This window comes from Myotis yumanensis, unplaced genomic scaffold (assembly GCF_028538775.1).
Source record: "Myotis yumanensis isolate MYYU_CA2020_CCGP unplaced genomic scaffold, mMyoYum1.0.hap1 SCAF_6, whole genome shotgun sequence".
Classification (NCBI taxonomy): domain Eukaryota; kingdom Metazoa; phylum Chordata; class Mammalia; order Chiroptera; family Vespertilionidae; genus Myotis; species Myotis yumanensis.
Genome location: NW_027223757.1, coordinates 94012698 through 94038555, shown reverse-complemented (window position 1 = coordinate 94038555; position 25858 = coordinate 94012698). Strand labels below are relative to the sequence as shown.

Sequence of the window (25858 nt, the reverse complement as noted above, 5' to 3'; positions counted from 1 at the left end):
GGGTGGGGGCAGCAGGGGGCACAGTACAGATGACACCGACACCGTGCCTGTCCTCCTGGCCCAGCCCCAGAGCCAACCGTCTGCACTCTGGGAGGGGCTGTGCCCTGAGAGAAGACACTGACACACTAAGGGCTTAGCAGCCTCGCTGTGGAGAAATAGTGGATCTGGTGGAGATGAGTCTTTTCTGCTGCCCAGAGAGGAGGGGGCCCAGAGGTCAGAGGCCAGAAGGGGTCTGGTTCCAGGTGAAATAAGAGAGAGCGGCTAAGGAGGTGAGCAGCGGCACAGAGAGGATGTGAGGAATCATTCTGAGGGAGCCAGCCCCACCATGAGCATCTTGAGCACCGACCTGCTTGCTCCCTGTGCCCCGCACTGATGCTGGGGAAGTGCCCGGGGCGGGGCCAACGTGCTCTAGACCTACCCCCTCCCCCCACCCCGGCAGGGCCACAAAGTGCCACATGGCACCAGTCCCAGGCCCAGGATGTGTGCCCCGGGGGAGCTGCAGGCGTAGAGCCCAGAAAAGGCCCTGGAGGCGCAACCAGCCCTGACAGGCAGGTGTGTTGGTCTGGGGGGGTCTCAGGCCGGAGCCTGGTGGGGAGAATTCCCAGGGGAGACGGGGGCTCGGAGACCATGCGGTGTCACCACACTTCAAATCTCATCATTTATTGGCTTCTACAGGCGAGGCTTTGCAGGTTGCTAAGTGCGAGAAAGGTCACAGACAGGCCGGAGGTGAGGGGTCCTTGGGGACCTCAGTCACTGATGCTGAATACAGAGACTCAAAGGACCTCGAGCTTCAAAGTAGACCTGACCCTGGTGTCTCCCCTCCGTCCTCTTCTGTCACGGACAGCTTGTCGCCTGCAGAAGGACAAACAGCAGGGTTAGGACACCCAGTGGGGCACTGACCCTCGTCCCTCTCCCGCCTCCCTCCCCTGCCTCCTCCCAGGCCTGGGGGTTGGGGGGGAGGTGTCCCAGCAGGTGTTGCTGCCGCCCAGCAGGTGGGTGAGAAGCCAGGGCGCCCAGGGAGATGTCCCTTCACTTTCCCCAGCTCTCCCCAGCGCAGCTGCTCTGAGCTCCAAGACAGCGAGGCCCAGCAGTGAGACAAGTGGACCGAGGCGCGAGGGGGCGGGGGGCGGGGGAGGGCTAAGGGCTGGACACTGTGAGAGGCCGCTCTCTAAGGGGCTCCAAGCACCATCTCCAACGACGCTGAGCACTTTGAGTACTTCGCTGCTGACAGCTGACACGAGTAACCGCTGCCTCCTTCCGAAATCCCCGCTCCTTTGGCTTCTGCGATGAAACCTTTCTAACCTCCTGCCTCTCTGCTCCCTGAGCTCCACCCTTGCGCAGTGAGGTGAGCCCTCTGAGTAGCACATCCCTGGCGCCCAGCGTCTGTTCCTGCCGCGTGTCCAGCCGCCAGCGGGCAGCTGCTGATCAGGGCTGCTGGGCGCCACAGACAGACCTTTTCTCAGCACCTGCGCCCAGCACCCTAAGGGGATGGACGGGACCTAGCGAATCGCACACCGCCTCTGAGTGGTCCCCCTGGAAATCACATCACTTCCTACATTTCATCGTTCCAAGCAAACCGCGTGGCTGCACCTAGCTCCAAATGAGTTGCAGTCTTTGGAGGTAGAAAGTATTCAATGAGTACATATTACATAAGTAAGAATTACTCACTGATAGAGACATGTGCTGAGGACCCACTGTGTGCCAGGAACTGTGCATTATGGGTAAAAGGAGCTTCTGCTTCCTGCTGATATTCACGGTGCACATTAACGTCGTGTGTGTTTCTTACATGTCTAACAACACCCAGAACCAAAGTGGATCCATCACCAGGAACCCTTGGGAAACTCCATTCACGAGCAACACCTGTGAGCCCTTAACTGCTGCCCCTCACACCCACCCAGCCCGGGAGACAGGCTGGAGCCTCTGCTGCAGTTCCCGGCCGGCGCCTCACAGGTACAGGCCTTTTCTCCTCCCCAAAGCCGGTGCCACAGTGTTGGCGCCGACGTGCCTGGGCAGCAGGCCCTCGTGCAGTAACACATCCCCGCCCATAGCGCTGGCCACTCCTTTCCACTGTGCCCCTCCTACCCATGCCCGAGGACTCACAGGGGCCCCTGCACCCAGGGACGCTGTCGGGTCGCCTGCTCTTCAGGACGATGGTGCCAGCAATGATCCCCGCCAGGCCCACCAGCAGGCCCAGGGCACAGACCACCGTCTCCGTTGTCTCGGGCACCTGGATCGGCTCCTGGGCCTCTGGAGCACAAAGGAAAGATGAAGTCAGAAGTGTAGGAGCAGGAGCTGGCCTTGGCTGTGGGCTTTCAGGGGCCCTGGCTGGTGTGCTCAGTGGTAAGAGTGCCGTCCGGTGCACCAAAGCGTCTCAGGTTCGGTTCCTGGTCACTGGCACATACCTGGGTGGCGGCTTCATTCCCTGCCACCCCCAGTCGGGTGCATGCAGGAGGCCACCAGTGTCTGTGCCTATCTCACATCAATGTTTCTCTCTCCCCCTCCCTTCCATGCTCTCTGAAAAGCAATGGAAAAAATATCCTCATGTGAAAATTAAAAAAAAAAAAAAAAGTTAGAAACCAGGAGATGGTGACATTGGGTAGAGTAACAATATGCCACAGAATTAAGAGTCGCCTGCTCTTCAGGACGATGAGAGCAGGCGCCGAGGAGAGAGGGTCCTGGACTAGAGACAGTGTCAGGATGGTGTTGCTGAGGGCGCGGCTTCGTACCCCAGTGCCCGAGGAGCGGGCCGGCCAGGCCCCAGTGCTCCACCCGGCAGTCGTAGACGTCCTCGGCCGAGGGCACGAAGGTCAGGTAGTGGAACTTGTGGAACCTGAACTCTGTGCTGGGCAGGAAGATGGTCTCAGCCACGCCTTCCGTCACCGCCCGCCCGTTGCGCAGCCAGGTGACGTTGAGCACGGGTGGGAAGAACTTGTCCACGTGGCAGATGAGGGTGTTGGGCTGACCCAGCTCCACCGGCTCCTTGGGAAACACAGTCACCTCCGGGGGCTCTGAAGGAACAGCAGCTGGTGAGTCTAGGCCTCCGGCTGCCTCTCAGGGGTCCACTCGGGCCCAATATTCTCCAGTCATAGAATAACTGTCTCAGGCCCACCCTTCGCCCCCAGGGCTCCCAGGTCAGAGTCACGGCTTCTTGTGCCCCTGACCTGGCCTCCCTCAGCCCAACCTCTTCCTCAAATAAGAAGGCAATGCCTCCTCTGACCCTCAGGATACTGCCCCCTCACGGGGCCACCACGAGTGGGCTCTGGGCTCCCCACCCTGCCCCTGGGCTGAGGGACGAAAAAGGGTAAGCAGTACCATTCGTGGCCCTGGTGTGGTTGGACCGCTGGACCAGGGTGTCCAAGTTCTTTCTTGCCATGACGATGTCAGCAATCCCCCTCCGAGCATCATAGTCAAAGGTGTGAATAAACTCCGGCAGCCGCCAGACAGTCTCCTTCTTATCCAGGTCCACGTAGAACTGCTCGTCCCCATCAAACTGGAACATATACTCCCCAGAGGGGCTGTGCGTCTGCACAAACTCTGCATACGTTGACACATGGTCGGCTGCAAGGAGGGAGGTTGGAGAACAGGTAAATAAGTAGGAAAAATAAACAGAACACAGAGAGCCAGTAGATAAAGGAAGGTTATTGGGAACATGAAGGAATAACACAGAGCATGAGAAATGCAAAATGAAAGAAAAGAACTGGGGAAAACAATGAGAGAAATTACTGTTTAAAATTCAGGATGTTTCTCTTGTTCCTGAAGACTTAAGCATCTGTCATTCCTGGTTGCCAGTTCGATTCCCAGTCAGGGCACATGCCCCGGGTGTGGAGTTGATCCCTGGTAGTGGACATGTAGGAGGCAGCTGATCGATGTTTTTCTCTCTCGCTACAGGACACCCAATACACAAGCCACTCTACCAACTCAAAAGGGCATAGCAACTCTACCCAATACATAGAAACAAACACAGGGAGGCAGCCAAAATGTGAAGACAAAGAAACAAGTCACAAATGAAAGAAATGGAAGCAAGCAAACTACTGGATACAGAGTTCAAAACAATGGTTATAAGGTTACTTGAGGATCTTCATGGGAGTTTTAAGGGACTTAATGTGAGCTTCAAGAAAACTAATGAGAGCATCAAGGGACTTAGTGAGACTTTCAGGATCTTACTGAGAATGCCAAAGACATGGAAAAGGACCAGTCAGAAATTAAGCATACACTAACTGAAATAAAGAATAATTTACAGGGATTCAACAGTAGAGGGTTCTGAGAATCAAATCAACAATTTGAAATATGAGGAAGCAAAAAAAACACCCAATCAAAAGAGCAAAAAGAAAAAAGAATCCAAAAATATGGAGATAGTGTAAGGAGCCTCTGGGACAACTTCAAGGGTACCAACATTCACATTATGGGGGGAGTGGCAGGAAATATTCAAAGCAATGAATAGCAAGGATCTATAACCAAGATTACTCTACCCAGCAAAGCTATTATCTAGAATTGAAGGTCAGATAAAGAACTTCACAGACAAGAAAAAGCTAAAGGAGTTCATCACCACCAAACCAGTATTACATGAAATGTCAAAGGGTATTCTTTAATAAGAGGAAGAGGGAGAGGAAGAAGAAGAAGAAGAAGAAAAATATGAACAATAAAATGGCAATAAATACATATCTATCAACAATTGAATCTAAAATTTAAAAAATTAATAATAAATCTAATGAACAGAATACGTTGGTGAATAAAATAGAATCAGAGGCATGGAAATGGAACAGACTGACAATTCTCAGAGTGAAAGAGGGTGGTGAGGGGGGTGGCGGGAAGAGAGTAAACAAAGATCTTATATGCATATGTGCATTAGCTATGGACACAGACAATAGGGCTGAGAAGACCTGGGGCAAACAGGAACCAGGTGGAGGGAGGCAATTGGGGGGGAGGGGGGGAGGGGGAGGGACATCTGTAATGCTCTCAACAATAAAGATTTTTTAAAATAAAAAGAAAATTTCAAAAGGTAGGTTATGTAATTTTGTTCATAATAAGCCAGGATAGTAAGAAGCTAGAAAAATTCTCAGGCAAATGGAATGAGGAAACTGAGATAAGATAATTAAATGAGATCAAACAATTTGAACAACTTATAGCAGCTAGTGAATCGCAAGACCTTATCTTCCCCAACCAAGGACACTTGAGAGAAAATGGTGTATACCTCTCCTCCCTAACCAGAGAATGCATAGCTTCCATCACCATGGTCATGGAGAGAGAGGAGGGAGACCTGCGTAATGCCATTTGTGCCAGCCAAACCCGAGGACAGATGAAGTCAGGGGAACAAATAACAAAAGCCTGATTAGAGCCAGACAGACCCAAGATAAAAGTAAAACAGTAAAGCAAACCAAAGAATAATCCCAGAATCCCTAGCAGCTAATTTAATACATCAGCGTATTAAAAACGCATGTGGAAAGCTGATGAATATTCTGCTGGAGCCCTCCCTTAGATTCTCACCCGCAGAAGAGAGAGGAAACCCTCAAGACAATGGATGCCCAGAGCATGTCCATGGCCCTTCTTGGGCATGAACTCTTTACTTTCTTTCTCCTAAAATCTAAGGGTCCCCAGGAGACTTGCAACCAGGGAGAAATGGGCGGCAGCAGCAGCTTGTCCTGGGCTAACCCCTTGATCCTCTCTCCAAGGCCCCATTTCTCTGATTTTATTTTTAATTAATTAATTATTTTTAAATCTTTATTGTTGAGAGTATTACAGATGTCCCCCTTTTTTCATCCCATTGCCCCCCTCCACCTGGTTCCCACCCCACCCCAGACCTTCATGACCCTATTCTCTGTGCCCATAGGTAATGCATATATGCATATAAGACCTTTGGTTAATCTCTTCCCACCCACCCCAACCCCTCTTCCCTCTGAGATTCATCAGTCTGTTCCATGTTTCCAAGCCTCTGATTCTATTTTATTCATCATTTATTTTGTTTACTAGATTTCTTGTTCGTTATTTTGATTCTTAGATTCAATTCATAGATATGTATTTATTGCCATTTTATTGTTCATATTTTTTTCTTCTTCTCTTCCTCCTTTTTTTTTAAAAGAGAATTTGACTCACAGCCACACATTCTAAGGCAAAGAATCCAGTGGAGTATTTTCATTTGTTTATTTTTTGTTGTTGTTAATCCTCACCGAGGATATTTTCCCATTGACTTTTAGGGAGGGTGGAAGAAAGAGGGAAAGACAGAGAGAAACATCAATGTGAGAGAAACCCATCAATTGGTTGCCTCCTGCACTCTCTCTGACCAGGGTCCAGGCTGTGAAGGAGCCTGCAACACAGGTATGTGCCCTTGACTGGAATTGAATCCAGGACCCTTCAGTCCACATGCTGACGCTCTATCCACTGAGCCAAGGCAACTAGGGCTCTTCCTCTTCTTAAAGAATACTCTTCAACATTTCTTATAATACTGGTTTGGTGGTGGTGAAATCCTTTAGCTTTTTCTTGTCTGTGAAGCTCTTTATCTGACCGTCAATTCTAAATGATAGCTTTGGTGGGTAGAGTAATCTTGGTTGTAGGCCCTTGCTATTCATCACTTTGACTATTTTTTCCCATTCCCAAGTTTCTATTGCTAAATCAGCAGATGTCCTATGGGTGCTCTCTTGAAGTAACTAACACCTTCCCTTTTGCTGCTTTTAAGATTCTCTCTTTGTCTTTAACCCTTAGTATTGTAATTATGATGTGTCTTGGTGTGGTCCTCTTTAGGTTCCTCTTGTTTAGGACTCTCTGTGCTTCCTGGACTTGTAAGTCTATTTCTTTCACCAGGTAGGGGAAGTTTTCTGTCATTATTTCTTCAAATAAGTTTTCAATATCTTGCTCTCTCTCTTCTCTTTCTGGCACCCTCATAATGCAAATGTTGGTATGCTTGAAGTTGTCCCAGAGGCTCTTTACACTATCTTCATGTTTTTGGATTCTTTTTGGGATTCTTTTTGCTCTTCTGATTGGGTGTTTTTTGCTTCTTCATATTTCAAATTGTTGATTTGATCCTCAGAATCCTCTACCCTACTGTTGTATCCCTGTAAATTATTCTTTCTTTCAGTTAGTGTGTGTTTAATTCTGACTGGTTCTTTTCCATGTCTTTGACATTCTCACTAAGATTATGAAAGTCTAAGTCCTGCTCTCATTAATTCTCTTGAAGCTCTCATTAAGTTCCTTGAAACTTTCATTAAGATCCTTGAGTAACCTTTTAAACATTGTTTTGAACTCTGTATCTATAGTTTTCTTGCTTCCATTTCATTTAGTTCTTTTTCTGGAGATTTCTTCCATTTCTTTAATTTGTGACATGTTTCTTTGTCTCTGCATTCTGACTGCTTCCCTGTATTTATTTCTATGTATTCTATGTAGAGCTGTTATTTCTCCTGGAGTTAGTAGAGTGGCCTTGTGCAGTAGGTGTCCTATAGAGCCCAGTGGCTCAGCCTCCCTAGTCACCTGAGCTGGCACTCTAGGTGTGCCCCTGTGTGGGCTATGTGCACAGTCTTGTAGTTGAGTCTTCTTTTTTAAATGTATTTTTATTGATTTCAGAAAGGAAGGGAGAGGAAGAGAGAGCTAGAAACATCAAAGATGAGAGAATAATTGATTGGCTGCCTTCTGCCCAACCCCTACTAGGAATGAAGCCTGCAACCCAGGCATGTGCCCTTGACTGGAATCAAGCCTGGGATCCTTCAGTCCACAGGCTGATGCTCTACCCACTGAGCCAAACCAACTAGGGCATAGTTGAGTCTTGATTGTTGTTGGCATCACTGGGAGGAATTGACCTCCTGGTCAATTGGCTGTGAGGACCAGCTGTGGCTACAGTGAAAGAGCTGCTGTGCAGGAGACACCCCTATGGAGCAGGACTTGCTTCAATGGGTCTTTGGAGCTCACTGAGTATGCCCCTTGTGTGTGTTGCTTGTGAATGTGTAGAGCTGTAATCTGGTATGGTCTGAAGCTGTTCACTGGGTGCACTGGCTCTTGGGTCTCCAGGGAGGTGCAAAGTCAACCAATGCCTGGGGGCACCTGGCAGGAGCTACAGAGAGATCTGCAGATGGCTGCTACTTGCATTGGGCTAGGAAGTGCCCAAGGGAGACCCAGCTATGAAGCAAGGATGGTATCAGGTCTTGGGCCTTTTATTGATAGGTTTGGGGCATGCTGACTCCAGCTGCTGTTTGTTTAAGAGATTTTAGGAAAGTCTGAAGCCTGAGCCAGAACAGGCCATTCATATGGAAAAGCTGCTGCAAACAGCTTGGGTGGGGCTGCAAATTGGATGGGGTGGGGTCTCAGGGAGTCACCAGGGCAGAGAAAACAGTGTGGGCCAAGCTGATGGAAACTCAGATATGGCTGCCAGTCAGCTCTGTGATGGGGGAGGTCCCAGCACAGGAACAATGACTCCTGTGAGCACTCCTGTCTGGGAGAAAGCCACCCCCAAGTTTCTGCCCCAATGCCAGACAGTCCAGTTCCTCCCCGTATGCTCCTACATTCCCCCAAAGGTGCCACCAGGCTATGGGGCTCAGAGGAAGCGAGACTGTGTAAGTTTGTGTGTGGGCCCCTTAAGAGGAACACCTGGGACTTCAGCAGCCTCTATGTTACTCAGCCATAATCCCCACCAGTTTTTACAGTCTAGAGTTATGGGAACTTCTCTTCCAAGCTCTGGAACCTTGGGCTGGTGGTCTGGTGTGGGGCTGGGACCCCCTGCTTCTCCTGAGAAGCCTTGGAGATATCCCTCCTGATTAAAAAAACCTGCTGCAAGTGAGTGTTGGACAAGCCCGTTCTGCAGCTCCACCCCTCCTGCCAGCCTCAGTGTGCTTTCTTCTTTCGTTCTCTAGTTGTAGGACTTCCAGCTTTCAGGCGGTTCTGAATGATGGTTGTTCTGTATTTTAGTTACAATTTTGATGTACTTGTGGGAGGTGGTGAGTACAGGCGTTTACCTATGACACCATCTTGGTTCTCCTCTCTGATTTTCCAAGGAGCTAACAGCAGCCCCACCTTGACTTAGCTCTTTCACTGTGACTGTTACTTTCCAGTGAGCTGACAGCAGCCACTCCTCGGCTCACTTCCTTCCTGTAACATTTCTAGAGAACCAAAACAGCCCAGCCTCGGCTCTCTCCCGTTGCTTCTTCTACCCTAACTCCTCCCTTTGTTCCCAGCATTAATAAACATACTCTCTATATCACCTGGACTCGTATTGTGAAATCTTTCCTGCCCGAAGTCAAGAACCCACACACAAAAAGCTGACATAGCTCAGTGGTTCAGCATCAACCCATGAACTAGGAGGTCATGGTTCAATTCCCAATCGGGGCACATGCCCGGGTTGTGGGATCAATCCCCAGTGTGGGCATGTAAGAGGCAGCCAATTAATGATTCTCTCTCATCATTGATGTTTCTATCTCTCTTTCCCTCTCCCTTCCTCTCTGAAATCAATAAAAATATATTTTAAATAAAAAAAGAACCCACACACCACACCCCCATCTGAGGCAGACCCTTTTTGGGCCCAGGCCTTGTTCAGTAACAAAAACACTTTTATTTTAGGCATATTAAAATTAAAAGTATTGGAGAAACCAAGATGGCGCCATAGGTAAACACCGGAAATTGCTGCCTCGCACAACCACTTCAAAAATACAACTAAAGGAGAGAACGGACATCATCCAGAACCACAGGAAGGCTGGCTGAGTGGAAATTCTACAACTAGAAGGAAAGAGAAAAACACACTGAGACTCAGAGAAAGTGCGGAAGTAAAGTGCAGAGGTACGGAGGCACGCGCACACGGAAAGGGTTGGCAAAAGAGGACACCGGTGTCTTTTTCAATCGGGAAGCAGACACAAGCTCCCGATGGCTCTGAATTCCAGTTCTGGGTGAGTCTCTGGGGACCCAGACTCGTATGGGGAGAAACTGAACTATCTGGCATTAGTCAGAACTCGAGGGCGGCTTTCTCTCAGAGGTGCTTGCAGTGATTACCTCGATTACCTTGGGACACTGAGACCCTGGGGCCTCTTAGGGCAGGACTGAGGATCAGCCATAGCTATTTGCTCCACCCTGTTGATTTCCTGAGACCCCACCCCACCCAAGCTGCGAGCAGAGGCTTTTGTATATGAATGGGCTGGCCCCTTAAGATCTAAAATTGCCTAACAAACTGCAGCTGGGTCAGACAGACCCAGAACATCCAAAAGAAGGCTCAATGCTCCACAGCAGCTTGCACTGCTTCACAGCTGGGCCTCATCTGGGCACCTCCAAACCCCAAACAAGGAAGAGTAATCTCCAGATCTCTCCATAGCTCCTGCTGGGTAGCCTCGAGCAGAGGCTAAATTAGCACCTCCTTAGAGATCCAAGAGCCAGTGTACCCAGTGGTCAGAGTGGGACCATCCAGATTACAACTCCTCAGATCCATAAGGGACACACTCAGGGGGCAGACTCAGTGAGCACCAAAGCCCCACTGAAGCAAGTCTTGCCTGAGAAGGGTGTCTCCAGCACAGAAGTTCTCCCACTGTAGACACAGCTGATTTTCACAGCCAATTGGCCTGGAGGTCAATTCCTCCCAGTGATACCAACAACAATCAAGGCTTAACTACAACAAGACTGTGCACACAGCCCACAAAGGGGTGCACCAAGAGTGTCCACCTCAGGTAATTGGGGAGGCTGAGCCACTGGGCCCTATAGGACACCTAGCACACAAAGCCACTCTATCAACACAGGGAAGCATTAAAAATGCGGATTCAAAGAAACAGGTCACAAATGACAGAAATGGAGGAAAGCAAACTACAGGATATAGAGTTCAAAACCTCAGTTATAAGGCTTTTCAAGAATTTTCTAGAAACCGCTGATAAATTTAGTGAGACCCTCAAGGATATGAAAAAGCTCCAACTAGAAATTAAGCATACACTGACTGAAATAAAGAACAATATACAGAGATCCAACAGCAGACAAGAGGATCCCAAGAATCAAGTCAAAGATTGGAAATACGAAGAAGCAAAAAATACCCAACCGGAAAAGCAAAAAGAAAAAAGAATCCAAAAATATCAAGATAGTGTAAGGAGCCTCTGGGACAACTTTAAGCATACCAACATCCGAATTATAGGGGTGCCAGAAAAAGAGAGAGAGCAAGATATTGAAAACCTATTTGAAGAAATAATGGCAGAAAACTTCCCCTACCTGGTGAAAGAGATAGACTTACAAGTCCAGGATGCACAGAGAACCCCAAACAAAAGGAATCCAAAGAGGACCACACCAAGACACATCATAATTAAAATGCCAAGAGCAAAAGACAAAGAGAGAATCTTAAAAGCAGCAAGAGAAAAACAGTCAGTTACCTACAAGGGAGTACCCATACGACTGTCAGCTGATTTCTCAACAGAAACTTTGCAGGCCAGAAGGGAGTGGCAAGAAATATTCAAAGCGATGAATACCAAGAACCTACAACCAAGATTACTTTATCCAGCAAAGCTATCATTCAGAATTGAAGGTCAGATAAAGAGCTTCACAGATAAGAAAAAGCTAAAGGAGTTCATCACCACTAAACCAGTATTATATGAAATGCTGAAAGGTATTCTTTAAGAAGAGGAAGAAGAAGAAAAAGGTAAAGATAAAAATTATGAACAACAGATATATATCTATCAACAAGTGAATCTAAGAATCAAGTGAATAAATAATCTGATGAACAGAATAAACTGGTAAATAGAATAGAATCAGGAGCATAGAAAGGGAGTGGACTGACAATTCTCAGGGGGAAAGGGGTGTGGCGGGTGGGGGAAGAGACTGTAAAAAAATCGTACACCTATGGATGAGGACAGTGGGAAGGTAAGGGTAGAGGGTGGGGTGAGAACCTGGTGGAGGGAAGCTATGGGGGGAAAAAGAGGAACAACTGTAATAATCTGAACAATAAAGATTTAATTTTTTAAAAAAGATGACATCTAACACCTAAAAAAGTTAAAAGTATTAATATTCATACAACATTCACAAATTTTCTTGTTGAATTTATGTTTTTATGTATATTTTCCATTGGAAATAAAAATTGTTGCATTTAAAATATCTATGGGATAGTATCTTAATTTTAACTGATGTGTAAGAAGCAACAAACGGCTGGCAACAGAAAAATCTATTAGTCTTACAGTAAAACAATAAAAGTGACAGAGTTTGGGTTGAGAAAGACAGAGGAACTCAGGGGAAATGACACTGCAGGGTTCAATGGTCTAACTCCCTCATTAAAGATTCCCGCTCACAGCGCCAACACGTGGGAAACAATTCTCTCTTTCGATGCTTCTAGTGGCAGGATTCATTGTCAATGAATGATTCACTGAATTTCATGGCTAGAGAATTGCTCACCTACGGAGAAGAAGCTGGAGGAGAAGAGAGAGAAACAGTACAGACTTGGCTGAATGAATGAGTCTGTCCACCTTAGGATGTTTCATCTTTATCATTTTCACAAATTCTTAAAGCTGAGGGTCTGTGCGTTTTAAAGCAAACATGTTAATTTTCATTCAGTAAAAAAAAAAAAAAAAGCCCCACAACATTATTGTGAAGCTTCACTCTCCAGGGACTAAGGAGATAACCCAGAAGACATGGTCCTTGTCCTCTGCTGCTTGGAATCCAAAGGATGAGAAAGACAAAGAAAGAGGATCGCTGGGTACACCAATCAGTGCTGAGCGACACCGGGACACAGGTGCTGCTGGGAGCCAATGGAGAGCATCTGCGTCAAATGAGATCTGAGCGGGGCTGCCGGGGCAGGGCGGAGGCAGGGGGGGGGGGGCGGGGGGGCTCGGGCTCAGGGAAACAGAGAACAGGGAAGGGCATTGCCAGCAGGAGACAGAGCTCAGGAGTGGAGTCGAGAGAAAGTGCCTGGAGAAGTGCAGTGGTCGGTGTTAGGGTTCGGGGCGCATGGTGACCTGGCCTGTGTGCTGAGCAGGTGTTTGGACTTGATCCCACAGCCTCTAGAAGTGATGGAAGGCTCTCAATCAAGAGCGTGACGTGGTCAGATTTGTACTTGGCGGTGGCCACAGTGTGAAAGCAAGACCAGTAGGACTCTCAGACAATCAGGTGAGAAGTGACAGGCGTGGTGGGGCAGGAACACAGGGGAAGGAGACGAGCAGATGCGCTGAAGGGCAATAGGAGATGAGAAGCCACGGGAATCAGTAAATGATGGGATGAGAGGAGGGATAGGAAGAGGCAGGCAGTGGAGAACTGGCATCTGAAGCGGTAATGAGGGGTAAGGACGTGATTGAGGGAAGAGAACATGTTCTGTTTGGGACAGGCTGGGTTTGAATCCCAGGGGACAACGTGGAGTGGATTTGAGGGAGGTTGAAATAAGTGGATGGACCTTGAGCTAGACTGCGCTAGACATGGGCTAGGAGTCGTCTGGCAGGTGAAGTTATAAGGTTGGGTTGGGTCACCCAAGAAAAGTATGGGAAGTCCTAACAGCAGGGTCTGAGTGTGCAGTCCCGTGTCCTGGCAACATGGACATTTTTAAAGGCTGAAAAGGACAGGCTTAAGGAGTAGGAAGAAAACAAGGAGAAGTGTGCTCATAAGAGGGAACAAGAGAAAGGTTCCAGGAAGGTGGAAGTGGTCGCACTGCAGATATGACTAATCACACATGTAAGACGCACGGACAGGGGTGCTGGTTTGTTGTTCAGAGGCCACCAGAGATGGGGAGGCAAAGGGGCAGGCAGTGGGCACACACTGCAGACTCCTGTTTTAAGAGGTTTGCCTTGGAAATGTCAGAGAGACAGACGGAGATGGAGACAGACAGGCTGTCCTGAGGAGGATGCAGAACTGTGGCTCCTCAGTCATCAGTGCTGTGACATGGGGCTCATGAGACATTTATTAATCTCTTTGAGCCTCCGTCTTTCCAAAATGAGAATAATAAGCACCTTCCTGGAAAGGTTGCTGTGAAAATGAAATGAGATTTGGCACCTGGTAGGTGCTCATAGACGGTGGTTATTACTGTTGTTAGAACGAGAGCAAGAAAGATGACCTCACAGAAGAGGAGAAAGAAGAGAGAAGAGGCTCGGATGCAGCTGCAAAGCTTCCAGGAGCCCCACCCGCTCTGGCCCACTGAGCACTCACCCCTGATGGCCCCCGTCCCACAGGGGCTCAGCAGGACAGCCAGGGCGACAGCTGGCAGGAGCATGGCTCTGGTCTGGCTCCTCTGTGTCCAGGTGCATCTGCAGTGGCCACCTGGGCCAGACAGGGGGAGAAGGAGGCGGGGAGGGGCAGGAGGGCTGGCTCCTGCGCTTACTCCCCGCCCCCTGCGAGGGAGAAGCGGGCGGGGCAGGGTGGCAGCTTGAAGGGGCTCAGCCAACCAGACCACATGGGAAGGGGAAGGGAGACGCAGGCCCCACTGGGGGAGGAGGTGGGAGAGCTGTCAGGACCGGCATGTGGGGTTGGGGCTAAGAGGAGGACTGCTAAAAGGAGACATGCTCACCTTCCTTTTATTTTTGTAATTGGTTTGTTGTTGTTAATCCTCACCTGAGGATATTTTCCCCATTGATTTTTTTTAATTAAATCTTTATTGTTCAGATTATTACATTTGTTTCTCTTTTTCCCCCCATAACTCCCCTCCTCTCAGTTCCCGCCCCACCCTCCGCCCTCACTCCCCACCCACTGTCCTCATCCATAGGTGCACGATTTTTGTCCAGTCTCTTCCCCCATCTCCCACACCCCTTTCCCCCCCAAGAATAGTCAGTCCATTCCCTTTCTATGTCCCTGATTCTATTCTATTTACCAGTTTATTCTGTTCATCATATTATTTATTCACTTGATTCTTAGATTCACTTGTTGATAGATGCATGTTTGTTGTTCATAATTTGTATCTTTACCTTTTTCTTCCTCTTCCTCTTCTTAAAGGATACCTTTCAGCATTTCATATAATACTGGTTTGGTGGTGATGAACTCCTTTAGCTTTTCCTTATCTGTGAAGCTCTTTATCTGACCTTCAATTCTGAATGATAGCTTTGCTGGATAAAGTAATCTTGGTTGTAGGTTCTTGCTATTCATCACTTTGAATATTTCTTGCCACTCCCTTCTGACCTGCAAAGTTTCTGTTGAGAAATCAGCTGACAGTTGTATGGGTATTCCCTTGTAGGTAATTGAGTCTCTTTCTCTTGCTGCTTTTAAGATTTTCTCTTTGTCTTTTGCTCTTGGCATTTTAATGATGATGTGTCTTGGTGTGGTCCTCTTTGGATTCCTTTTGTTTGGGGTTCTCTGTGCTTCTTGGACCTGAAAGTCCATTTCTTTCACCAGGTGGGGGAAGTTTTCTGTCATTATTTCTTCAAATAGGTTTTCAATATCTTGCTGTCTCTCATCTTCTAGCACCCCTATAATTCTGATGTTTGTACGCTTGAAGCTGTCCCAGAGGCTCCTTACACTATCTTCGTATTTTCGGATTCTTTTTCATTTTGCTTTTCTGGTTGGGTGTTTTTTGCTTCTTCGTATTTCAAATCTTTGACTTGATTCTTGCGCTCCTCTGGTCTGCTATTGGGTGTCTGTATAATGTTCTTTATTTCAGTCAGTGTATGCTTAATTTCTAGTTGGTTCTTTAACACAACATTGAGGGTCTCATTAGATTTCTTGAGGCTCTCATCAAGTTTATCGGCAGTTTCTAGCAAATTATTGAAAGCCCTTAAAAGTGCGTTTTTTAGCTCTATACCCTCCATTTCTGTCATGTTTTTTTGTCTCCACATTTTTTATGCTTTCTTGGTGCACCCCCTTGTGGTCCTTGTGCGCAGTCTTGTTGTAGTTAAGCCTTGATTGTTGTCGGCAATACGGGGGTGGTGAATTGACCTCCAGGCTAACTGGCTATGAGAGTCAGCTGTGTCTGCAGTGGGAGAGCTTCTGTGCTGAATCTCTAGGGCGGTGCTAATCTAGCCTTTGCCTGAGGCTATCCGGCAAATGCCTCCGTGCAGGGCTTGGGCGGGGTGGGTCCCAGGGGATCTACAGGGCAGGCGGAGCGAGCAGTTATGGCTGCTCTGAGTTCCGTCCCCAGCGGCTCTGCAACCGCTGCAAACCTAGGAGAGAAAGCTGCCTTCCTGCTTCTCGCTTCTCCCATTTGAGTCTGGGTCCCTAGAGACTCACCCAGATCGGGAGCTCAGAGTCTGAAACTCCCTCCCGATTGAAAACAACAACCGCGCCCTCCGCCGCTGGCCCGATCCACATGCACTCCGCACCTTAGTATTTCACTTCAGCACTGCGCCTCCTCTGAGTCTCATATGGTTTCCTCTTTCCTCCTAGTTGTAGAACTACCACTCAGCCAGCCTTCCTGTGGTTCTGGATGATGTCCGTTCCGTCTTTTAGTTGTATTTTTGAAATGGTTGTTCGAGGCAGCAAGCTCCGGCGTTAACCTATGCCGCCATCTTGGTTCTCCCTCCACATTGATTTTTTAAGAGAGAATGGGAGAGAGAGAAGGAGGGGAAGAGAGAGAAAGAGAGAGAGAGAGAGAGAGAGAGAGAGAGAGAGAGAGAGAAAGAAAGAAAGAAAGAAAGAAAGAAAGAAAGAAAGAAAGAAACATCAATATGAGAGAGACACATTGATTTGTTGCCTCCCGCACCAGGTACATGCCCTTCATGGGGAATCCAACCCTTGACCCTTCAGTGTGTAGGCCGATGCTCTAACCACTTACCAAACCAGCCAGGGTGTGATCACCTTCCTTTTGATGGGGATGCCTGAAAATATGTCATTGAAGTTTACCATGAGTATTTTTTATCTGTAGTGATTTTTTGATTTTTCTGAATGGATAATTTTTCTTCAGAATTTCACATTGAAATTAATATCATGTAGAAATTAATTTGATTATTATAAAATGATATTATTTTTATCATTTTTTACCCTTGATAATTCTAGAATTCTTTGATTATTCCAGATATATAAAGAGAAAGCCAGTATTTTTTTGTTTAATTTCTAATTATTATCTTTCATTTCTTCTTCATACAATACTGTGATGGTATAAGTCACCTTTTTAAAATCTTATTTTTAAGAATAGTTTCTCTAATCATTTCACACTAAGTCTAATGGTATATCTTTCCTTTATATCCTCTGTTTTATTACAGAGAAATTTGAAACTATAATAAAGGGGAGTGGTTTCTCTGGTATTTATTGTAAAACTAGAGGCTCAGTGCACGAAATTGTGCACGGGTGGGGTCCGGCCAGCCCGGCCCCAATTGGGACAGATTGGGGCAGGAGGTTGGCCAGCTGGCTGCCCCAGGTGGATCAGGGCCAGGCCAGCTGGAGGGAGGGGTCAAGGGTGATTGGCTGGGGGGGCCCCACCACCACCGCCGATGGGGGTGGGTAGTCGATTGGGGCGGGGCCGGCCTTAAGAAGGGGCAGTGGGCCAACAGGTCCTAACCAAATGGGGTGGGAGCACCGATATGGGGTCAGCAGCCAGGGGAGGGGCCGTGGGAGGTTGGCCGGCCAGCCCCACCCCCAATTGGTGTGGGGGAGGGGTGATAAGGGGCAGAACTGGCTGGGGGGAGGGGCCGTGGTCCGATTGGTGTGGTGGGGGCCAGCTGGGGGGAGGCACCGCATGCCATTGGCCAGCCAGCCCACCCCCTATTGGGGTAGGGGGGGCAATCAGGGGCACAGCTGACCAGGAGAGGGGTAGAGGAGGGGGTGGCCAGCACCCCGCCCTTGATTAGAGTGGGAAAGGCTGATCAGGGCCAGCTCAGGGGGAGGGGCCAAGGGAGGTTGGCTGGCCGGCCCCATCCCCCATCAGGTGGGTTGGCTGGCCGCAGAGGGCATCATAGCGACCGGTTGTTATGGTGTTACAGTCGCTGGCTTTTTATATACGAATATAGATAATAGAGTTTCTATTATTGGATTAAATAATGTACTGAATAAAGAGTTTGTGGTGCTCTGAACTAGCCTAGCATTGTAATAATTAGCATAGCTTGATACCTTCCCTGCCCAAGGCTCTGTTTAGAGAGGATCCCAATTACTTCTCCCAATAAACCAGCGGCATAGGCGCCACAGTGATCTCCATCCTACGTGAGAGGAACCGAGTCACAGGTGGCTCAACAGCTTGGCCCTGGCTTCGGCCAGAGGCGGGCAGCAGCAGGGAGGGCTTCCCAGCTGGGAGGTCTCCCACAGCCCTGAGTCTGACCGAGTCTGACCGCTTCACCGGAACATCCTGGTCCCAGCAGCAAACCTACCCCCAATTCCCAGATGTGCTTTCACTCATTGTTGGCATTTTATTTAGGTCCTTAATAAGCTGGTGGGGAATTAGATTCTTTTGTCATTTTCTCTCTGACATTTGTGTGCAGGGGGATGTAGTCACCTCACTATAAGAACTATATGTAAATTGGTTTGTTGGGGATTATTTGGATTAAAACGTTAACCCCAAAAATATACTGAATTGCAAGAAAAGGACGGTCCTTGTGACGTCATTGGTCTATTCAAACCCTCTCAGATCTTCACGTGTCTCAGGCAGTTTACATGTCTGCTCTCACTCACCCACACAGAGTTACGGAGGAGGCACTACCATCCCCACTTCAAACATGAAGAAACTGGCCCAGGAAGGACAAGAAGTGCTGCCCAGAGCTGCACGCTTACCTGCACGCCTGCCGTGGTGCCAGGTCAGGGGCCCCTCCCCTGCCCTGTGCCGGGAGGCCAGGCAGGCCTCGCGGGGAGGAGACCGCACTCCCATGGCTGTGCCCGAGCTCTGCGGGACAGTCCGGCCCCCGGACTGTGACAGCTCAGGGCTGCCCACTCCCAGAACTCGTCATGGGGGGTGGCGCTCACCCTGGAGCAGAGCGGGACCGGCAAGCTGGTGTCTGCACCCGAGCAAGGGAAGCACAGAAACAAGCCTGTGGCCCACCCAGTTCCTCACACGAGGACCCCTTTCCTCACTGTCCTCAGTGGCTCTTACCCCTTGAAGGCTCATGTGCTTCACCCCGCCCTCTGCCTGGAGGGACAAGTCCTACCCATTGGTTCCCTTTCTGGAACCGGCCACACCCAGGGATCAGGGGCTGTCCTGCTCATGACTCTAGTAGTTGAGGAGAGAGGCCCACGAAGTGCACGCTGCTCCTTCTGCGAATCTCTCGGCCAGGCCTCCCCCACCACCACCACCACCACCCCCACCCCGGGAACCAGGATGGTGGCCCCGCAGACTGCTGGGGCCCCCTGCATGGCCGCTCTGCTGATGCCCTTGGTGATGCTGAGCTCCCCTTGGGCTCAGGGCAGAGACACCCCAGGTAAGTGCAGAGCCACTGCTCTTGGCGGACCTGGCTCAGGGCAATGACGGCGGGGGGGGGGGGGGGGGGGGGGGGATATCCCATGTGGACCCAACCCACAGAGAGGCTCTGAGGGCCGACATCACCCAGGGCCACATTTCCCACCAGAGACAGAAGAGACCAGGATGTGTGCCTGCGGGACACAACGCGCCTGGTGGCCAGGAATGGCTTTGGGGGGACAAGGCTCTCACGGAGGGGTCAGGATGACGTTCCAGCATCGGAGACCGGAACCACACTTACTCTGCAGTGTCTGGGATCCAGGGTCCCACAGCCAACCGTGCCCCAGGCGGAGGCCCTTCCACAGAGCCAGGCGACCCAGGCCAGAGAGGAAGTGGGAAGCAGGAAATGGCCCCTTTCGTTCCCTTTTCCCCCCAAGCCCAGGCATGCAGAACAGGGAACAGACCGTGAAGTCGAAGTCGTTTATGTTAGAATTCCCCAACCTCTCCATCTCCGCCCAGAAAGCCAGTCCCACTTCTCTCTGAGACTCAGGTTCCCTCCAGCGTCTTTCCCAGCTTCTAGGGTTAATAGCATTTAAAACTCCCAAGGCCATCTGCTCAAACCCCATCCCGTTGCACCCATGTCTCAGGAGGAAGGAGATTTCTGACACTCACCACTCAGGGGGCAGAGAACTGGACGGGGCGGCTCAGCTGTGGGGCTGTGCTGCAGGCGAGAGGAGAATGGAGGCGTGAGTCAGAGAGCAGGGGCCATGGGAGCGGCTGGGAGATGGGACAGTGTCGGCAGGAGGTGAGAGGGGAGGCGTGCAGGAGGCACAGAGGTCTCCAGGAGCTGGGACAGCGGGGCATCGATGAGTGCATTGCAGTCAGGGTGGGGCTTCTTTGGGGTGAGCAGTGAGCAGTGTGGGGGGGAGAGGTGGAAGGCCAAGGGGTTCCAATCAGTGAGAGGCATGAGATGAGTGTTCGCCGTGTGAGAGTCGCGGGGGGAGGCGACGGGATCCAGAGCTCTCCGCACCAATCGATGCTGAGGAAATTGCTGCCGGTGAAATGTGGGGTCCAGGTGCCAGGCTCCAGTGGGCTGGACAGAGCCCTCCGTTTCCTTCTCCCTCCGACCACGGGGTGTCTGCACCTTCCCCGAGAGCAAGGAAAGAGGAGGTGAAACAGAGACATCAGCATCAAGTTAATAACGCTCCTTTGTGAGCGCTCAGGCTGGGCCCCGAGGGCAGCCCTTTGAGTCATTCTGAACACGCGAGGTTTCTCTTGTCTCCACAGACATCACAGCTGGAAGGGGGAAGGGCTGGCCTCCAGCAAGGGGACAGACACTGTGCTCTAGGCTTCCTCAACATCCTCTGATGTCATTTTAGTTGTAGTCCTTCCAGATAAACCAATAGATAGAACATTCCTTTTGGGGTGAACAGGTTGGGACTCCATTGTCCCGGGCACACAGCTGGCCGCGGCACCCTCGCTGTGCTGCCTTCCTCAGACCCCAGCGTCATCACAGGTTCTTAATATGGCCCGTTCCGAAAAGACGGCTTACCTTACAGAAGTTGTCAGGCTTTACTCTAGAAAGTTCAGATGTTTCCAAGAGTTTCACAAACTCTGATATGTTTCACATACACACAAAAAAGCAGTTTTGAGAGACCCTTGTGTGACAGTTCTCTGCTTTGCAAATTAGATTTCATGAGGGAGAGAAAAGTCAATTGCTTTTAAAAAGAAAAAAATTCAAACCAGCCGAAACCCATTTGGCTCAGTGGATAGAGCGTCGGCCTGCGGACTGAAAGGTCCCAGGTTCGATTCCGGTCAAGGGCATGTACCTGGGTTGTGGGCACATCCCCAGTAGGGAGTGTGCAGGAGGCAGCTGATCGATGTTTCTCTCTCATCGATGTTTCTAACTCTCTCTCTCTCTCCCTTCCTCTCTGTAAAAAATCAATAAAATATAAATAAATAAATAAAAATTCAAACCACTACCCAGGACCAACAGAAATGTGCCCTGATTGGAAACCAGGTGGGAGCCCTATCAGTGGGACAGGAAACGGAGTTAGACGCGGGAGTGGAGCAGGGAGCCAGGTGAAGACATGCCACAGAGACCCCACCCTGGATGGGCCCGGAACTCAGAGGCTGAGGGCAAGCACTGGGCAAGGAGGCAGGCTCGGGAGGTCAGAGAGGAATGAGCGCAGCTGGAACCCCGTGGGCTAACAGTCGAGGTGTCCCAGAGGCTGGTGTGGTGGCTCCGGACCCCAGCTTCAAGTTGGGGCGCGGGGAACACTGGGAAAGACAGGGACGCTGACCAGATCACCCAGATCAACCCTGGCCAGCTCTGCAGTCACAGAGACAATGGAGGGCCCCTCACACCCTCCTCCTGCTGCTCCTGGAACCTCAAGGTTCCTTGACAGCCACTTGGGGAGGCTCCTGAGCCACAGGAAGAGCAGGCAGAGGAGCACCACCTGGAGCCTGGGCTCCCTGAGCTCAGCCCTGACCTGACGTGGTGAGCCTCGGGTTGGCATACTCTTCTGAGTCTTTCCTTCCGCCTCTGGGTGGCATCACCCTCATTTCTGTGGCCTGGGAAGTTCTGTGATAAAATCCACCTGCAGTTTCCACTTCTGATACATTTTAAGTCATATAGAGAAGCTGTACCCTAAGACTCCTTCAGTAGACATCCCCCAATTGGACTGCAGGCAGCCAGCCATTTATAATCAGTTGTCTGGCCAAGGCATGAGCAAGAAGAGCAAAGATGGAGGTATCACACTTCCGATTTCAAAATATATCACAAAGCTACAATAACCAAAACAGTATGGTACCAGCACAAAAACAGACATATAGACCCATAGAAAGAAATGGAGAACCCAGAAATAATCTACACATCTACAGTCAGTTGATATCAACAAGAGCCAAGAACACAGAGTGGGGAAATGACAGTCTCTGTATCCACGCAGAAAAACATGAAATGATCCCTTACCTCTCACCATATGCAAACATCAACTCATAATGGGCTAAAGACCTAAATGTCAGATCTGAAACCATAAAACTCCTAGAAGAAAACATAGAGTTAAAGCTTCTTGACATTGGTCTGGGCAATGATTTTTGGATATGACGCTATCTCCATTTTAGATATTGTGAGTCTATTTCTATTCCCTGTCTACTAACTTATTAGTGATACCCTCTGCTTAACAGAAGTATTAAATTTTAATGTAAAGCATTTTATTATATTTCCCCTTATTCTATATAATAAATGGCTAATATGCAAATTGACTGAACAGTGGAATGACTGGTCAGTGTGCCTCTACAGGGGGAGCTCTGCTCAGCCGGAAGCCGGGCTCATGGCTGGAGGGTGCAGCAGTGGTGGCAGGAGCCTCTCCTGCCTCTGTGGCAGCACTAAGGATGGCTGACATTCCCGAGGGCTCCCGCACTGTGAGAGGGCGCAGGTGGGGCTAAGGAACACCCCCCCCCCCCCGGGCCCCGTGCATGAATTTCATGCACTGGGCCTCTAGTGTTCTTATATTTGCTTAAGAAATGCTTCCTCACCCCATTTTCATAATTGTATTCTCCTGTACCTTCTTATATTTACCGTAGGGTTTACTATTTATGTTTAGATTTTTAATCCTTCTGGGGTCCAAGTTTTTATGTTAAATGCAGATCTAGATTTTTTTCCCTTCTTATCTAAGCCAGTTTCCTCAACCCCATCTGCTGAGGGACTCCCTTTGTTGTGTATTAAATCCCATATGCTCATAAACTCTGAGCCTCTATTTGGTTTCAGATCACTATTGGTAAACTTTGTGATTATGTAGGATTTCTTTCTTTATTTTATTTTTTTAGAAAGGGTGATAGAAACATCAATGATGAGAGAGAATCATTGATTAGCTGCCTTCTGCACACCCCCTACTGGGGACTGAGCAGCCGAGTAGGCAGCGTGTCTGGCGGCACCGGGCAGCCTGCTCAGCCCACCTGGTCCTTCTCGCTCTCAGCGGTCCACGTGTATCAGAGGAGGAGCGACTGCTACGAGTCCAACGGGACACACCGCTTCCTGGAGCGATATGTTTACAACAGAGACGTGTTCGTGCAGTTCGACAGCACCGTGGGCGTGTTTGTGGCTGTGACCGAGCTCGGGCGCACGACCGCCAGGAACTGGAACATCCAGAGGGAGTTCCTGGAGCTGCGGCGGGGCGCCGTGGACGCCGTGTGCAGACACAACTATGAGCTGGACAGGGCCTTCACCCTGGAGCGCAGAGGTGGGCGGGCGGGGAAGGGGAGGCCGGCAGGGTGGGCTTGGGGCGGAGAAGGGGGTGCTCGCTTTCCCATCTCCAAGCCCAGCCGTCCCAGGCTAGGTGGCCAGATCCCAGAGGGCTTAACCGGGTGTGGGGGCCACACCACATGGGGAAGGGCAGGCTCCCCGTTAATGCAACACGAAAGAGCTGAGAACATGGGTTTGTGGATCTTGCTGGAAACTTCCCTTGGCTGAGATGGCCAGGAGACATAGAGGTTAAAGGAAAAACAAGTCAAGGTACTTCCATTCCTCACCTCTTTTTAATGAGGACACCAGACTGATAGATCAAAGAAATGCTGCTGACTGGATATATTCTGATTCCAAGGTAATATCTGGAAGGAGTGTCCATCCTTTTGAACAAGATGGGAAAATGTAAATTGAGGTAGTTTCATAGCTGGTTCAACTTTTCTATTGAAAACATTAGTTACAACGTCCTCTGTTCCTGGAGGAAGTGCCAAATGTGACTCTCTCCTGTTCTCTGCTCTTTCTTTATCGTGGATGACAAGGTCGTCCTTGGAACATTGCAATGTGTTATTGTTTTTCCTGCACAGTTCCCCGTCTTCTGCCTCCAAATAGCGTAACAGATGACATATTTACTTTAACCTCTAGAAGTCAGTTTGCGAGAAATTTGCTAAATGCACTGCGTTAACTGTCTCCGCTGTCACAACAAGATTCTTTTTCCCGCTCCCAGTCCAGCCTAAAGTGAACGTGTCCCCCTCCAAGAAGGGGCCCCTGCAGCACCCCGACCTGCTTGTCTGCCACGTGACCGATTTCTACCCCGGCCACGTTCAAGTCCGCTGGTTCCTGAATGGACAGGAGGAAACGGCGGGGGTGGTGTCCACCAACCTGATCCATAACGGGGACTGGACCTTCCAGATCCTGGTGATGCTGGAAATGACCCCCCAGCAGGGGGATGTCTACACCTGCCGCGTGGAGCACCCCAGCCTGGACAGTGCTGTCACTGTGGAGTGGAGTGAGTTACTCCCTGATGACCCTCTGGGCTCCAGGCTCTGGGAGCCACTCACTACCCACCGGGGTCACACCACCCCGTGTGTCCTCACCAACCCCCTAACTGTAGTCTAGGCTGGGAGCAGCAGGGATCTGGCTGCATTTATCCCTGCCCAGGGGCGGGGGTGGGGTGGGGGTGGGTCCTAAAGAGCCTGTCCTTGTCAGGAAAGCAATCACCTTCACGTCCGGCCCTCAGCCTGGGACCTGGCCTCTCCCTCTGTCCCCCTTCAGTCCCTTTTGCTTGGACTTCACGGGTTGACCTGAAACCAGCATTTGCCTCCTGTGGACGTCACCAGTATGAGACCCAGAACTTTGGGGTGTTTTCCACATGTACTCCTTCCCCACGGTGGCTCCAAGCTCTGCCTGTCCTCCCGCTTCCCTCCAGGGCGCTCTAGATCAGGCTCCAGGTGTTGGGGGCGTTGCAGCAGGTGGAGGGGAGATTGACCCTGGGTCTGTCCTTCCCAGAGGCTCAGTCAGATTCCGCCCAGAGCAAGATGCTGACTGGAGTCGGGGGCTTTGTGCTGGGGCTCCTTGCCCTCGCGGTGAGCGTCACTCTCCATTTCAGAGGCCAGCGAGGTAAGAACCTCTGGAAAGTGGTAGATATTGCCCTTCCACTATCTCATCCGGTGATGAAGTTGAGGCAGAAAAGCAAACTGACAGCGAATGAGGCCACTGAAATCAGAATCTGGTCAGGCGATGACCGCCGTGCAGACAGGAAGATGCCTTGATTGAGATCTCGGCCCAGCAGCACGCCTGAGGCTGCTGACTGTTGCCCTATCCTGCAGGCTGTTCCTTTAAGCCTGGGGTCAGCTTCAGTCTACAAATTGGGCCCTGCTTTCATTCCCAGTGATGTGGGCGTAGGATGCAAATGTTTGTATACCTTTCTAAGATGGTATTGCTCTTTACTTTCTCAATTATTACATTCAACTTCCCTTTCATTCATTTAAGGACGACGAAGACCTCAGCCAATAGGTGGTATTTCTGCTCCCTTCCTCCTTCTTGGGGTGCAATCCATTTCATTGCACATGAGTTTGGGAGCATTTAATGAGCATCTTTGTTCAGGGTGTGTCCTAGGAAGTGCCCTTGGCCTGGGAGGAACTCTCAGAGGCTGTCCCTGCTTCTCAAGTTGAGCCAGTTGCCTGCAACTCCTGGTCCATGTCCACCTGTGGGCGGGTGTGAGCACTGAGCTTTGCCCCAGTGCTGAAGGAAACGTCAGAGACTCCCTTCCATTGCTCACCAGACCAACACTCAGACTCTCTGGATTTTTTTCTGTCCTGGGACTCTGAAGGGAAAGGGATGTAGCCCTGAGCTCGGTTGTCTTTAATTCCTCTCCTTCTTCCCAGGGCTGCAGAGCTGATCTCAAGCATCCTGTAGCCTTGGGACAGGATTTCTGATGCTTCTGATGCCCAGAAACCTCCCAC

At 49.9% G+C, this 25858-nt stretch overlaps 2 protein-coding genes across 2 annotated transcripts; one reads left to right on the top strand and one right to left on the bottom strand.

Moving 5' to 3' along the window:
• Nucleotides 1-662: 662 nt before the first annotated feature.
• On the bottom strand, nucleotides 663-14145 carry LOC139013271 (RLA class II histocompatibility antigen, DP alpha-1 chain-like). The gene is made up of 5 exons (XM_070419449.1): nucleotides 14059-14145; nucleotides 3313-3558; nucleotides 2727-3008; nucleotides 2101-2247; nucleotides 663-852 (listed from the first exon to the last, which is right to left on the bottom strand). The coding sequence occupies exons 1-5, from the start codon at nucleotides 14120-14122 to the stop codon at nucleotides 791-793; spliced, it is 801 nt and encodes a 266-aa protein (XP_070275550.1). The 5' UTR covers nucleotides 14123-14145; the 3' UTR covers nucleotides 663-790.
• Nucleotides 14146-19075: 4930 nt separating this feature from the next.
• Nucleotides 19076-25858, top strand: LOC139013270 (HLA class II histocompatibility antigen, DP beta 1 chain-like). Its single transcript, XM_070419448.1, has 5 exons — nucleotides 19076-19175; nucleotides 23131-23394; nucleotides 24121-24402; nucleotides 24903-25013; nucleotides 25781-25858. Exons 1-5 carry the CDS (start codon nucleotides 19076-19078, stop codon nucleotides 25792-25794), a joined length of 771 nt encoding a protein of 256 aa, XP_070275549.1. The 3' UTR covers nucleotides 25795-25858.